The 14,539-nt window shown below is 42.6% G+C and overlaps 1 protein-coding gene across 5 annotated transcripts in view; it reads right to left on the bottom strand.

Moving 5' to 3' along the window:
- Positions 1-14,539, bottom strand: part of shroom1 (shroom family member 1) — a 32,927-nt gene that overhangs the window by 3,622 nt on the left and 14,766 nt on the right. For 2 of the 5 annotated variants that reach the window (XM_030746481.1, XM_030746482.1), the window contains exons 2-8: positions 9,443-9,483; positions 3,712-6,637; positions 3,438-3,624; positions 3,125-3,177; positions 2,110-2,766; positions 1,337-1,924; positions 608-719 (exon numbers count right to left, since the gene is read on the bottom strand). In XM_030746481.1, the coding sequence (XP_030602341.1) occupies positions 608-719; positions 1,337-1,924; positions 2,110-2,766; positions 3,125-3,177; positions 3,438-3,624; positions 3,712-6,425 (4,311 nt within the window). In that variant the 5' untranslated portion in view covers positions 6,426-6,637; positions 9,443-9,483. The remainder of the gene's footprint in view (positions 1-607; positions 720-1,336; positions 1,925-2,109; positions 2,767-3,124; positions 3,178-3,437; positions 3,625-3,711; positions 6,638-9,442; positions 9,484-14,539) is intronic. The other 3 variants (XM_030746484.1, XM_030746485.1, XM_030746483.1) reach the window with 3 other exon arrangements.

Below are 14,539 nucleotides of genomic sequence, written 5' to 3'. Positions count from 1 at the left end.
ATGTGGAGAAAGAAATCAAGGTAAACCACTTAAAATATATAATTTTTGGTATTTGAGTCATAGATGAAGGTATACTGTAATAGTAGTGACTGCACAGGGCAGCCAGGAAGAGGGAAGAGTTACTTGCTAAGCCAAACATTAGACAAGTAGGACACTGATAAGAGGCAGACAGTATATCATGCGATAAGAGACAGAACACTCACTGCTTGAATAGGCCACTTAAGACCAAATAGCATCCAGATGGTATCAATATGAAATCACCAGAGGCTCTGGTTTAAAAATTAAAACTGAATGAGGCCACAGTTCAAACTGTTCACATAAAAGCAGTGCTGGCTCTGCTCATATCTCCTGTCTGTCTTTCTCTCATTTCTACTGCACATGTAAAAGCAGTGATTTTAGATATATCAAGTATTTATAGTCATAAATCAGACATAGTTTTGCTCTCATTGGGTTGTCATGAATGTTTCTGAAGTAATGGATTAGTTCTACTTTGATTGTGAGCTAACGCTTTCACTTACCTGTAGTGAGGAATTTTAAGATTAAAATATACATGGTCTGTAATGCACATTGAACAAAACCACTCGTTATTGCATAAACTGATGAATACCTTCTTCTCCGTGATGTCAGCTTCGCTTTGTAGGTCTGCACTCTGAGATTTCTGGCTGTCAGAAGCAGCGGGACGGGGAGATGGATCAGACTCTTCCACCATCTCGGCACTGCTAAGAAATGTGGTTGTGTTAACACGACTTTCTTGATTTCTGTCATCACAATACAGACGTACTCAAATGTAATGGTTTTATCAGCTAGGCCATTTTTGATAGATTAACACAGAGTAGACTGAGCAAGGTTCAAATGTTTTCTGCATTATTACAATACAAACAAATGCCAATCCCACACTTCAGTTTCCCATAACTGAAGTGTGCTTACACTAGCAGAAATAAGAGTGTATGCACAGCAGTAAGCAAACAGCCAGGTGTGTCTGTGCACGAGATGTTACATAAGGTAACATGGCACCAGTGGAGTCCAGTTCTCGGGCCAGTTTAAACTAGTGTCAAGTTTCATGGAAACCCATTAAATTAGAAATTCTAATTAACTGGGTCCTGCATTCTAAACACTTTTGGAAAATATGTCAAGGAATTCTAGTAATCTCCTGTTAGAATGGCCATTATTATCCATCATATACTTCGTGTATTTATTCTTCTCAGAAGTGAAAACAATTTCACACAGCACAATTTATATTTTCCACAAATGTAAACTAATAAGAGTCATTCCATCAGTTTTGTCTACCACTGCTGGGTTTACCTGAAGTGTTTTGTTCTGGCACATGAACATTTACCGTTCTGCTGCTTTCTGCTCTTGTTTCTTCTTGTAGTGCTCCTCCATGAGCAACGTGTCCTCTGACAGCAGCTGCTCCATCAGCATCAGCGCCGTCTTACGATTGGCTAGTGGGTAGAGCACTCTAGCTAATGACTGGTCAGCTTTGACAATCGCTTCTACGAGCTCCTCCCACTTAGGTCTCTCAGCGGGTGTCTCCTGGCCCTGCATCTCTCCTTCTGGTGTTCCCCTCTCTTCCATCTCCTGGTTTTCTCCCACATTCTCATCTTTTATTTCTGGATTTTTCTCCTCTTCCACCTGATGACTGATGTCTGCGTCAGAGACGGATGTGCAGGGAGACTCAGAGGTTTCACTCATCTGCTTAAGAGGGACTGAGCTGGTGGAGTCGAAAACACTGTCTGTTAGCGGTGAAGTCTTGACTTCTTCTTCCATCTCTTTTTCTGATGGGAGAATCCAGAGTGAAGGATCTGTGGTGATGCCACAGCTCAAAGACACCTCGTGGTTTGAATCGGGTGGCTGGCCATCACTGCTTGGTTCATCCACACATTGCTCTCTCTCTGATCCGGTCACAGACGATGTGCTGCCTCTGCTGGAAGTAAAACAAATCTTGGTTAAGATTCACACCTGATGAAATTTACAAAAATCACAATGTGATGTAATGTTTCCTGTTACTGATTAATTCAAATAGGGAAGAAAGTGGTGTGGCACATTCAATTAGCACATATTTTTTTCACAATGGAAACAATTCCTGCATTCATATGGGTCTAGTCTTACCTGGAGCTAGACCTGTTTTCACAAGGAATCTTTGTCTGGGTGGGGGTGGATGAGGTGGATTTGATCTCCCTCTCAGTGATCTCTAGACCTCTGGGGGATGGTGGGTTAGAGGAAGTCTCACTAGGTGGTTTACTAGACCTGATTTCATCTGTGACAGTGCCATGAAATCCAGGAGAGGCAGGATGAACCTTGGCCTGAGAAGAGGAGGAGGAGGGGACAGGGGAGATGGATCCACTTGAGTTCCTTGATCTGACTGTAGCATCCTCCCTTGGTTCAGAGTTCTGCTTCAACAGGGATTTTCTCTGGGTTTGGTTTTGTGGCTGTCCCTCAGTGTGCTTCTGACCATTAATCTCTGGTTCTTTCCCCGTTTGCTCTGAAACACTTTGTTTCTTCCTCTTCCTTTCCTGCCCCTGGGCTTCTCTTTCTTCAGCAAAATTTGAAATGCTCCTCTTGTCTCTGTCTGATCCTCCTGCCTCACTCGAATACCTCCACAGATGATCCAGCTGTTCAGAACTTTTACTCAGGGCAGGCAGTTTTGTTAACCGGGATGCCCCAAGCTCTTCCATGGACTTTCCCCTCTGCGAAATCACACGGACCTGCTTATGGTCCACAGGGGCTGGCTTTCCCAAGGATTCCTGGAGGGCATTCTTCTGAGAACTGAAATATGAGCAGAATCAGACATAAAGATTAAGTATTGCAAAGAAATGCAACTTCTCTGAGCACAAACATGAATCAGTTCTAGAAAATATAAAAACTTGAAATTAACATAATTTTGAGAAATAGGCCAACTTAACTAAACTGGTTCAGTTCATTACTTTTCTTTTACAGTCTGTGCATAAATCTTTTGAAAGGATTGTTGGATCACTGGAGCAGGTTCTTGTTGACTTTCCAGCACCACAATGAAACAAGTTGAACTTTATAGTCTGTGCCACAACGCACACATCACTGACCTAATGCTCCTCTGACCTAAAACCCAATAAAAGTGTCCCAATTCGTCTGCAGCACTGGTACATACCTGCTGGTTTCCATAGTATTAGCTGGTAGTAGAACCTCCTCATAGTCATTTGCCTACAGACCCAAAGAAACTGCATTAAATCAGCACTGTTTTCTCCTCACAAGTTACAACAGTACCTGACAAACAAAGTTAAAATGTCTTGCTTTTATTGCATGTTTTTATTGTTAATGTTCTTGTTTTTTTTAAATGCAATGCAGGCTCTAAAATAATTTACTGTATTTGTGAGAAGAAATCTACCAGACAACAACTTTAAAAGATCCATTAAGGATAGGAAGCTTTCTAACAGTACTGCAACAAATTTGAACCAGTTTACCTGAAGCTCATGTGGTGTTGATGTGGAACGGTTCCTGAGGAAACTAGGTTGTTCTGACTGGTCCAACAGACTCTCTGCTGAAGCAGACTTTCCCTGAGAAGGACCTTGGCTCTCCCTCCATCTGGACTGATTCTGCTGGCCAGCATATTGGCCTGAACAAGATTGTGCTGAGAAGAACTGGGCATACCTGTTTGGTGAAATTTAAAAAGAATATTTTAAATGCTTGATTTAATCATACTACAAAGGCAGAGCCAAACAAGCTTCTCAGCTGTACCTGATTGAGCTGGTGGAGGAATCAAGAATTCGGCCTGCAGAGTGGGGTCTGTGGAGCTTCTTCTTTGTATTTTTAACTTCTTGATTCCCCGATAGAGGCCTGGGACCAGGCCAGTCAAATGGTTTTTCTCCCAGAGAGTGCCTCTGTCTGGGTGGAGGTGGTATCTGAGGCGTTGGTTGCTGGGGCTCAGCCACTTTCTGGCCCGTCTTACGCTCCATGTACTCCACCAGGGCCTGATGTCGCACATGTTTTAGGTTTGTCTTTGAGACATTCGAGGCTGAAAGAGCTCGACCTCTTTTCTCAAACATCTTCCTTCGTGTTTCAACCAATCCCTGCTCTTCTCGCGGAAACTGCTCCTCTACCTCATACTGAACTGCAACTAGGTCATCATTTTCATTGCCAAATGAGCGGCAAGCTGAGTGGTTTGGGGCACCGCCAAGCTGGTTGAGTTTCTCTGGTTCGGAGTAACACATCTTCTTCTGCTCGGGCGTCAGTCTCTTCCTGCCTCTGACTCGTGCCACCTGGGGCTGGGCCACATTTATTGGTCTCCCATTTTCATTTTCAGTCTTTTTGTCCATCTTCGTCTCATCGTTGATGTCTTCTTCTTTGATGCTCCGCTCCTCTATCCCGTCTGAGGTCACAGAAGGAGTGAGCGTGTCGGTAGAAGTCTCTGAGTCCTGTGATGAGGAGAAAGAGTGAATCACTGCAGGCCTCAGCTCAGGTTTTTGCCTGATGCGGTTTGGCCATGACAGTTGCAGGTCTCTCCTCTTAAATGAGGTCTCCCTCAGGACTTTAGACTGGGCATCCTTCAGCTTTTCTTTGTAGTATTTTTTAAATGAGTCATCCAGGGTGTTACAGGCAACTGAAATATCATCACCTCTATTATTCTTGCTAATGTCGCCCTGCGGGGGTGGCTCACTGTCATTTACTGGTGCATCACCTTGTCCTGTTTTGTTTAAAACTATTTCCTTGCCTTTTATATAAAGACCAGGATCATTCTTAGGCTGTAATGCTGCCCTGTTGGCACCAGTGAGGTGGTACAGAAGTGGGGTTGTTTCCTTGTTTATCCTCTCACTTGCAACATCCCCTAAGGACTGCCACTTCCCTCTCTTTGCATGATCGTCTCTCTTGTGATGGCTGGACTGTTCATTGGTGATCAGTGATGTAATCTCCTTTGTTGGTGTGGTTGACTGTGGTGAGAGGTTTCTGTCAGGTCCACAGTAAAATATAGGGTTGCTGGCAGTGTGCCGGCCAATCTCTCGATTCTGCATTGAATTGATTTCTTCTAAGGCGTCAAAGCTTCGAGAGGACTGTGTCAACTTAGGGGAAGGCCTGTAATTCTCCTGGTCCAGGCTCCTGGTGATCAAATCTTTTCCCTGGGTAACAGAAGTGAAAACTTCTCTTTCATCTGGAATCGTACCACTGGAGGAGCGAGAACTCTCTTGGAGAGGTCTAAATAAATTATCCATTGTGCTGTGGCATCTTTCTCTTAGCTTGTGCGTCTCTAACACAGTGGAGACTTCACTTCCAGCCTCAGACTCACAAACAGAAACAGAGTGTGTCCTCAAACCAGATTCAGACACCTTCCACACTCCAGTGACAAAGTAGTACTGACCCTTGTGCTGAATGCTGCTGCTGCTGCCGATAAGACTCTGACCAGCATTCCCCCAGGGGCTAGCAGCTCGGGCTGGCTCTGAACCAGGCCAGTCTTGAGCAGAGTGTGCCGTTTTGCACTGACTTTCAAGATGGCGGTTATTAACTTTGCTATAATGGTCTCCATTCGATCCACCACTGCTCAGGGGCTTTTTGGGTGTCAGATGCTCAGGCTGGCTTGTGCCTCGAGGAATTGATCGGCTTAGATTGTTTGCTGACTTCTGCTGCTCAGAGGCAGCTTTGTTCTCTTTGATGGCTAGATATTCTGGGTTCAGTGGCACCCTGCCCTGATCATTAGGCTGGAGGTGGGGTCGGTAGCTTGGTGGCACCTGGGCCTGTGGCTGCTGTTGAGAGCCTCTCCACACTGGGTACACTGGGTCAGAACTGAAGCTTGAGTTGCCTGTATCGGCGTTAGCTGTCTCAGATTTCAGAGCATTTAAATCATGGGGCTGACGAATATGGGGTCTGGCCTTTTGCTGTGGCTGCTGGAGTTGAGATTCAGTACCATGATGGTGGATGTTTTCCAAGTTTTTAGTAGCTATGAAACTATCCAGACGTGCTGGGACTGGAGGAGGACGGATATGAGGGTAAGAACTTTGGGCTGGAGTCCCCAATTGCATCTCTCTTTTCAAGAGTGTTTTGTTGTTAGTGTGGACACTGTCATTGCCATTTTGGTTAAGGTGGTTTACATTAGTGTTGGTGTTGTTGCAGTATTGCTGGGAGATAGCTTCAACTGAGCAATAGAGCTGGTCCATGGTCTTTGAGTCAGACTGCAGAACCTGGGTCGGATGGTAAATAGACTTTACATACTTAAGATCAGCATAGTGGCTGAAGGAGTTAGATTGCAGGTCCTCTGGAAGAAAGGGAGATGGATAGTCTGGGGCAGTGGATCCACCAGAGAAGGAGCTATAGGCAGAGTCTCCTTTGCCGTGTTGGTGGTGTGCAAGCTGGTCGACGATGCTACAGTTGGACTTGGCTGGGGAAAGCCGGCTGACAGGCAGGCTCAGATGCTGCAGATCCACGTTGCTCATTCTCTCAAAGTGGAAGTTGTAGGAATCCATGGAGGACTGGGACGAATGGCAGGAAGGGAAGGGCAGGATTTGTAAATATAGTGTACGTGTATGAGTGCCGACGCATATGTCTTTCTTGCGGCTGAAACTGGGGAAATTACCACAAACACATCTGCACCAGGTTGTCCGTCACACTGATTACTAATTAGGTCATTTTCCTGCCTCCTTTTTCCGTAGTCAGAACCCCGTGAAACACTCTGCTCCTGGGGAGGAAAACACAAACACAGCACAGACGGGTTATCAGCCTGAAATCTCAACTCAGGATTCACGTTCCAGCAATAAATGTGGAACAAATGACGGCTCAAGAGTGAAGCGGTTTGACAAAATATGTGCTCAGAGAACAAATAACTGGAAGACGGATATTAATGCCTATTTATTAGCTTTAAGTAGGCTCACAAACATTCCATCTCATCACTCTTTAACTACTTTGCAAGGCATGGCATGCAAACTTATGTTAGATTACCCACATCGTATGTCCTGTGGCTTAAAACTACACAAACAGCTGCACCGGCACATTAAAGGAAACCACCTTCAGCCAGACTGCAGAGCATGTTTGTGAAAATGTATGTTTTTGCAAGGTCCTTACAGCTCAACTATGCCAGGGGAGTGGGGAGAGTGCCAGTAAACAGTAAGTCACCAGTGAAAAATATTTGCTATGCTTTAGCATTTCTAGGTCAGATTCCTCTGTTGAGAAATTTAGTGCGATCCCTTATAAGTTGTAAAGACAAATTATATACTGCTTTACTGATTTAGTTTTCTTTTCTCCTAGAAGAGAGCTAAGAGCACCACATTTAAAGTGTTCATGTCCTTCTTGTTAGGTTCAAAGGCAAATAACTAAATATTTTTATTATTAATGCATGTGAGACCATAGGTGGTAATTAAGAGCAACAAAAAAAAGAAAAAAGAAATATAATTTAAGGCTATTTGAAACTCTATCAATCAATCATAGTGATTTAATAGCAATAGGTTAAGAAATTCAAAGTACATTCCCCTATACACAATTATAGTATCCGTGTCTACCTCAACTTCTAATCAAAACTAACACCATTATGTGTTATGTGAGTGAGACAAGTTGTGTCCTTTTTTGTTACAGTTTTTACAGTATACGGCAGCTTGGTTTTGTAGGTCAGTGCAGTTAACCACCTGCTGAAGGAGTTGTTTTGCATCAGTAAGGCCTCTAATTAAGCTCCCTGAGGCTGGCAGAGCACACCGCAGCACACATGAAAAAATGTCAGGGATTTCATACAGAACTGCAGAAGCATCTGAGGATGAGTCATGTGACTGATCTATAATGTGTTGTTGTACAGCGGTGTGACCCATAAAAACAGATTTGCTTTCCTCTTATTCACTGAACACCTCAGAGTTTGGTTTATGTATTTATTTTGCCAAATGACTGTCTAAAATAACATGTTAAGCATTGTTAGAGCAACATAATAATCAATGATCAACACACTATTTAATTATACAAAATTCATCATGCTCTCCTTCAATGTAGATCTAAATGCACTTTTTATCTGCAACATTATGGACTACAAACTCCCTAAAACACTGCCCATCTAACTGTAAATCTGTCTGTAACTGTTCTGATTTGTATATACTAATTGATAAATTTTAATTGTCTATGCTAATGATGCAACTGTGCTGCATTCAGGCTTTTTAACTTGAATCCACTGCAGAACTCATGCATACTGTGTATTATGACTGCTGCATTGGATATATATACAGTCAACAAGAATACAAACGCACAAACCCATGAACTCCAGGATGAGTGGGACAATATCCCAGGGGCCACTACTGACGATCTGGTGATGTCTGTGCGCCGCAGATGCGTGACGCAGATGTGTGACACACTCAGTACTGAGTGCTGTGAACTCTGATCGCTGACCACGCTGTGCTCGCTTTGTGATAACACATGGACTGTTGCGCAAAGATCTGAAACACTGGTTGCTATTGAAGCCTGAAATGACACTGAGTGTGTACACAAACTGTTGTCCTTACACGCTGATTAGTTATGAGATGAAATAGGAAAATGTTTCATGCGTTTATATTTTTGTTGAGCGCATGTTCATTAAGACTGGGACTTTTTTATTCTAGTTTTTTTTTTTTTTTAAGAGGTTTCATTATTCACAATAAATATGCACTGACCTTATAAAGTTCATTATGTATCCAAAAAAGCCGTCTCATGCAAAAAAATGCAAGGTTTAAGCTTTACAGTGACCTGCATGCATTTCTTTCACTTTGTCATCAAAGTTTAAAGTTACATACCTGTCATGCATACACAAAGTTAAATGCTGCTAAAATAACAAAGTCAAGCCAACCGGTTAATACACAATGATGCTACATTTTGAACATTAGGTTTCACTAGAGATGGAAATTTGTTTAGTTTGTTTCTCTTAACCACAACGATGACTTAAAACTCCAGTGCAATCACTTCCAATGAAGATTTTTCTCCCCAGTGTTTCCAGGTTTTTTGCCTGGTATTAAAAACCTGCATCAAAGATAATCCTAGGTGGCCGTTTTGCATACACACAAAACCCACCTCCCAGGAGCCTTTCAAACTACAGTATTAAGGGGGATTCCATGTGTTTATGAAGGGCCTTCTGATCTGTAGTGTGTCTCTTTGTGTGTGCTGGTGTATGTGTGTGTGTGTTTTCCAGCCATCCTCTTTCCACTGCGAACAGAGAGAGGCTCCCAAACAGGGGAGCGCTGAAGTGGAAGTGATGGAGGGGACAGGCAGTGACAAAATGTACAGAGGGGAGAGAAGGAGGGAGGGTAAGGCAGAGGGTGACCGGTCCAGACAAATACTCTCACACGCAAACCACAACAACAGACAACAGAAGTGAACAATGACAACAGGGAAGCTGAACACAAGCTGGAAAACCAGACCAAGTGTCACAGTAGCAAGGCAGAGAGAAAACTACTCTGGATATCAACTATGTTCAGATTAGTTTGCAAACTTATAAACTTTAGGGAACACCATGAGAAAGAAAGGAAAAAGCAAAACTCACCCAAACTCTGAGTCAAAGTCACTGCCCTTCCTGATTTCCATCTGAAAAAGAAAGAGTTTCCTAAGTTTAATCTTAAACAAAGATTTCCCAACTGATTTCCACGCTTGTTTCTCATTCAGAACATTGTTCGACTTCTAAAGAGGGACCAGACCAAGTAACCAGGAGAGCGAGATATTACAGAGAAGACTTCTAGCGGGTTCCTTCTCCCCCCACTGAGACCCGAGGCTGCCTAGTGGGGGCCACTGATTGGCTAGCCGATGACGTCCGGCTCTCCGATGCACAATGAGCGCAGCGGAGGGAATATTTCACTGCTGCAGATAGCTGCTAGTGCTGCCGGCCGCCTAAACAACGGAGAGAGAGGGGAGCAAAAAAAAAAAAAAAAAAAAAAAAAGAGGCCTCGCATTCCTGGCTGGCTTCAAAGACCGAGCACAGCCCGGGCGCCATTCATTCCCAAGGCCCTGAGCCCAGCACATGGAGACTAGCCAAGGCAGGAGGGAGGGAATAATGGTGGTGGGTCGGGTGGGTGTATGGGTGACCTCCCAGCCTCCACCCCAGAGGAGAAAAAAAAAAAAAAAAAAAAAACAGTCACAAAGACCAGCTATCCCCCACCATCACCCTCACTTCCCTCTTTCTATAATTCTCCTCTGTATTCTTTAATAAACTGTTAATGACTGGAAAGTTATGAAGACATTACACAACTAGAAAAATCAATAAAATTACACTGCAGTACAACTGGTATGAAATTCATCAGTAGTACAGTACATTTTAGATTTACTACTGAGATAAGTGGCCTCTTTTTTAAATCTACGAAGATAAACCATGTTCCCTAGGCAATAACTAACTTTAAACAGGTTAGTTTTATTGAACTCTAAATGAGCAGAAAAGGCACAATATTAAGAGAAGATTCAAACCCTAGCATTGCAACATGACACTGATGAGTCCATCACAAGTGTCAACAACAACCTCATCTGTCAAAACTCCCGTGTGGTTGTGTAGTGTTGTACAAAGAGCCTTGATGCTTTCACTGTTGTTTTCTATTGAGGCTGGCACCACTAGTGCTCAGCTATGCAGGGTCTTTGTTACTGTCAGCTCCATCCATCATATGCTGGTGGTTTCACTGCTGCCATGGCTGACTCCACCTGTTGTTGATGTACTCTAACCTTTGTTTATGATTGTGCTGAGAGAAGGAAAGAAACATTAACATGTAAAACTGTAGCACTGCTATTACTTTTTCACTGAGATAATTAATATAATAGCACTAACTACAGCCAGAAATTAATATAGATTATATTTCATAAATCATTAATACTAAAGAAAGAAAAATGGCCAGTAAAGATAGTCTCATGTAAAGTATGCTGAAGGCCCATTGTTGAGCTAGATTTGAGATTAAAGCAATTTCCACACGTGATTACAAAAGAACTCCGCTGACCTTAAATATTGAGGTTATGTGTAAACAGGGATAAGCTCATGTCCAATTTCTGCCTGGCAATTGAGCTAACTACTATATCATTGTGGATGGAAGGGAGAGTAAGCCTTAAGAACTGCAGGAATTTAAAAACCAGATTTTTGATGTTTAAATGAAGCGGTCACGAGAGGAGCGCTTTTTTTTTTTTTTTTTAAAGATGAGATTCATAAAACCAGCAAATGGGAGCAAGACAGAGTGAACATGAGGTTAGGCTGAACTAGAGAGAGAGGAATGAAGGATTTGGGGGGGGGGGGGGGGGGGGGTTAAATCTTTCAGGGTTTTTTTTGTCTTTTATTGGTGATTATGCGTTCCAGCGTGACCTTCACCATGAAGCCACGAGACTGGACCACCAAGCCTCTGAGAAGCAGAGATGGCTCTCAGAAGGCAGAAACAGAAAAAGTGCAGATGATAAGAAGATCAAAAGAAATGACAAGGAAATTAAGAAACAGCAAAGAAGAAGATAAATATGAAGGAAGAAACCAAAACCATTAAAACTGTTAATCCTGCTGGCTCTGCTGCGTCTGCTGAGAAAGATGATAACAGGTTGGTCAGGGGACCCCCCCCGGACACCACTGATGACTCAGTTATGACCTCAGAAATTACTGTTGGTACTGTTACTCTTAATTAGAATACTGAAGAATGTGTTTTCCTAGTATCATGTCATTGCAGCTGTGTCATTTTTCCAGAGGGCAAGCATTTTCTGCTTGAGTGATCAAAGCAGATTAATGTCATATAGCTGCATAATCAGCCATGTTTTTGACTTTGAAAATTACTTTGTTTACCCAGAATCCATAGCAAATTAGTCCTATTTAACAAAGTCATGAACTGGACAGCTTTGTGCAACAAATATGGCTTATATGTAGGCCACATTCAAAAAGTCTGTCTGTGTAAAGTCAGCCCCTGGGTCTTTATTGTAGACAAGTCAAAATGTCTGTTGAGGAAAGAGATCTATGATTATTCCATGCTGTCAATGAAAAAGGTGTTTCAAGCACAAACAGTAAATCATTACATATTATTATTATATTATTATTATATGCTTCTGACTTCAGTTTATACTGCAATCATTAGACTACAGTGACTACACTAATTGCAATCCTTTTGGATAAAAAAACCCCCCCCACAAACAAATAAAAAAAGAACACCAGACTGGTAGTTTGGAAACCAGTCTGGGGCTGTACGCGAACACCAGTGCCCACAACTCCCGCTGTGTTGGGATATATTTCAGCAGATCTTTCCTACAGAGCAGAACAGTGACTGTCTGAGAAAAGTTCAACCATAGCAAATAGACATGACAGATATTTAAGTTGACGAGAAGCAGACCAACACTTGGAGCCCAGCTTTGACCCGATGTGCAAAATTACAAACCAAAGAACCCTTTGGCTCATGAAGGCCTTCATCAGACTATGAGCCATGATATTCCTCACTTACTCTCAGTGGAGTGTGTACATAGTGCTTTAACCTAGATCCTCTTCCACTGAAATCCACAAAACCTAACTACCAAGGAGACAGAAAAGACTCAATGGAAGCTCAAATTAAATACCAGTTTGCAACATGCAACAACAACAAAAAAAACCAAAAAAAAAAACCAGATGCTCGACAATGACTTCACTTCTGGACTAGAGCCTCCCAGAGGACCAACAAGGCATCATTCCTATTGTCCTCGATCAAACAGAAACAGGGAGGAAGCCGTTTTTGAAAAGCTGGAAGTGGATGTGTGTTGAGCACTGACAGAGCAAAACGTCTAGTAGCGGGAAAGGGGCTTGCCACGCAGCATTATCACCAGCACCAGCAGTGTACTTCATTGTGTATGCGTCTGTCAGACACACATATGTACAGACCACAACGATTAAACAGTGTCTGTGAGAGCAGGGGAGAGAAACTGTGAAACTGTTGCTGGGCAGTGCTCACATCAGTGGCTAAAATCTCTAGCTGACCAAGACAAGCTGTCACACTCTAATAAGCTCTGCATTCCTGCCCTGATCTGGCCTAAATACTTGACAATATCAACACGCTCCATGGTGTTGTTGTTTTAACAAAAAGCAAGTACACATAAAAGAAAGTGATATGTTTGCACCACCAAATACTGAATGCATGTTTGTGCAATTATGACACTCCTTCTGTATTTGCATGGATGCAAACTGCTAACAGCCCTTTAGCTAAACTGTGCTTACAGAAATGCTCAGGATGACACACACAGAAAATCCAACAAGGGAAATAAGTGCATATTAAATAACCTTCTCCAAAGTATTTCTGTATCATCCCTGGTTAACGATTAACCAGGAACTGCATCATGCCTCACAGCATTAGGCTTAAAAATGAGCACAGGCCTCTAAGAGTGATAAACTGCTCTCAACTGGCCTCTGAGAAGACAATTACTTTTGTATTAAAGACCCCCCAGCGGTCTGCAACATGATCTAGTCATGGTCAGTTTAACTGGATACTGTAGGAATTCCACTGCACTAAAATAGTACAAGCCTACAGGCCATTTAGTTTTACTTCTGTGTAGGCAAGTCTGCATGGGACCTGTCCAAAAATGGGCTGTGCAAATTCATAATTTCTGCTCCATATCCTTTTCAGCCTTTGGTATGTGTAATAAAATCTGAGAACATACAGATCTAGGTCAAAATTCAGATGTACAAAGATTATAAATACAGCCTGGCTGATGTTAGCCAATTACAAATATATCCTTGATATACTGTATGTAAAAGAAGCCCAAAGTGTGCCCAGAAAATATCCTCCACACCATTACACCGCCACCACCAAGACAAGGATGCTTTCAACATGCTTTCATGTTATTTACAACAAATTCTGAGCCCACCATTTAAATGTTAGAGCAGAAATTGAGACTCAATCCAATCTTCTGTTTTTAGTTCGAGTGAGCCTGTGTGCCACAGTTTTCTGTTCTTAGCTGACCAGAGTGGCACCCTGTGTGTTCTTTCTTCTGCTGCTGTAGCCCATCTGTCTCAAGGTTTGATGTATTGTATATTCAGAGCCACTCTTCTGCATACCTTGGTTGGGATGAGTGGGTGTTTGAGTTACTGCTGCCTTCCAATCAGCTTGACGCAGTGTGGTCATTCTCTGTCCTCTGGCATCGACAAGGCATTTTCTCGAAGTGAAATGCTGCTCACTGGATAGTTTCTCTTTTTTGGACCACTCTCTGTAAGCCTTAGAGATGGTTGAGTGAGAAAATCAGTAGATTTCTTCCCAGTTCTGATGTTCGGTTTGAACTTCAAAGCACCATCTTAACCGTGCCTACTTGCATGGAAAACATCACAGTTAAGCAGATGGCAGTCTTTATTTGGGCATGCCACTTTGGGCATATTAATGGCAAAAATATTTTGCAATTATTTTATTTTTAATCTGTCCAAGAGAGTAACACAATTGATTCTTAATAAGAAGACCCCTACTATAGGGCAGCAGATAAACTTACAGCATACAACAACAACAAGGGAGCCACAGTGACAGAAAGTGAGAAAGAAGAGAGCTGGCCCTACAAGGAGCTGAGAACAAACACCACAAAAAAAGCTAAATAACCAATGACCCACTTCTTGATTAGAGGTGGGAAAAGTCTCAACTTCTTCATTACAGAAAATTTTTTATCTTTAAACAAAAGGCCTCTATTGTTCTTGTCT

This window comes from Archocentrus centrarchus, chromosome 14 (assembly GCF_007364275.1).
Source record: "Archocentrus centrarchus isolate MPI-CPG fArcCen1 chromosome 14, fArcCen1, whole genome shotgun sequence".
Taxonomy (NCBI): Eukaryota; Metazoa; Chordata; class Actinopteri; order Cichliformes; family Cichlidae; genus Archocentrus; species Archocentrus centrarchus.
Note: the sequence above shows the minus strand (reverse complement) of the source record. Positions and strands in the feature narration are given on the sequence as shown.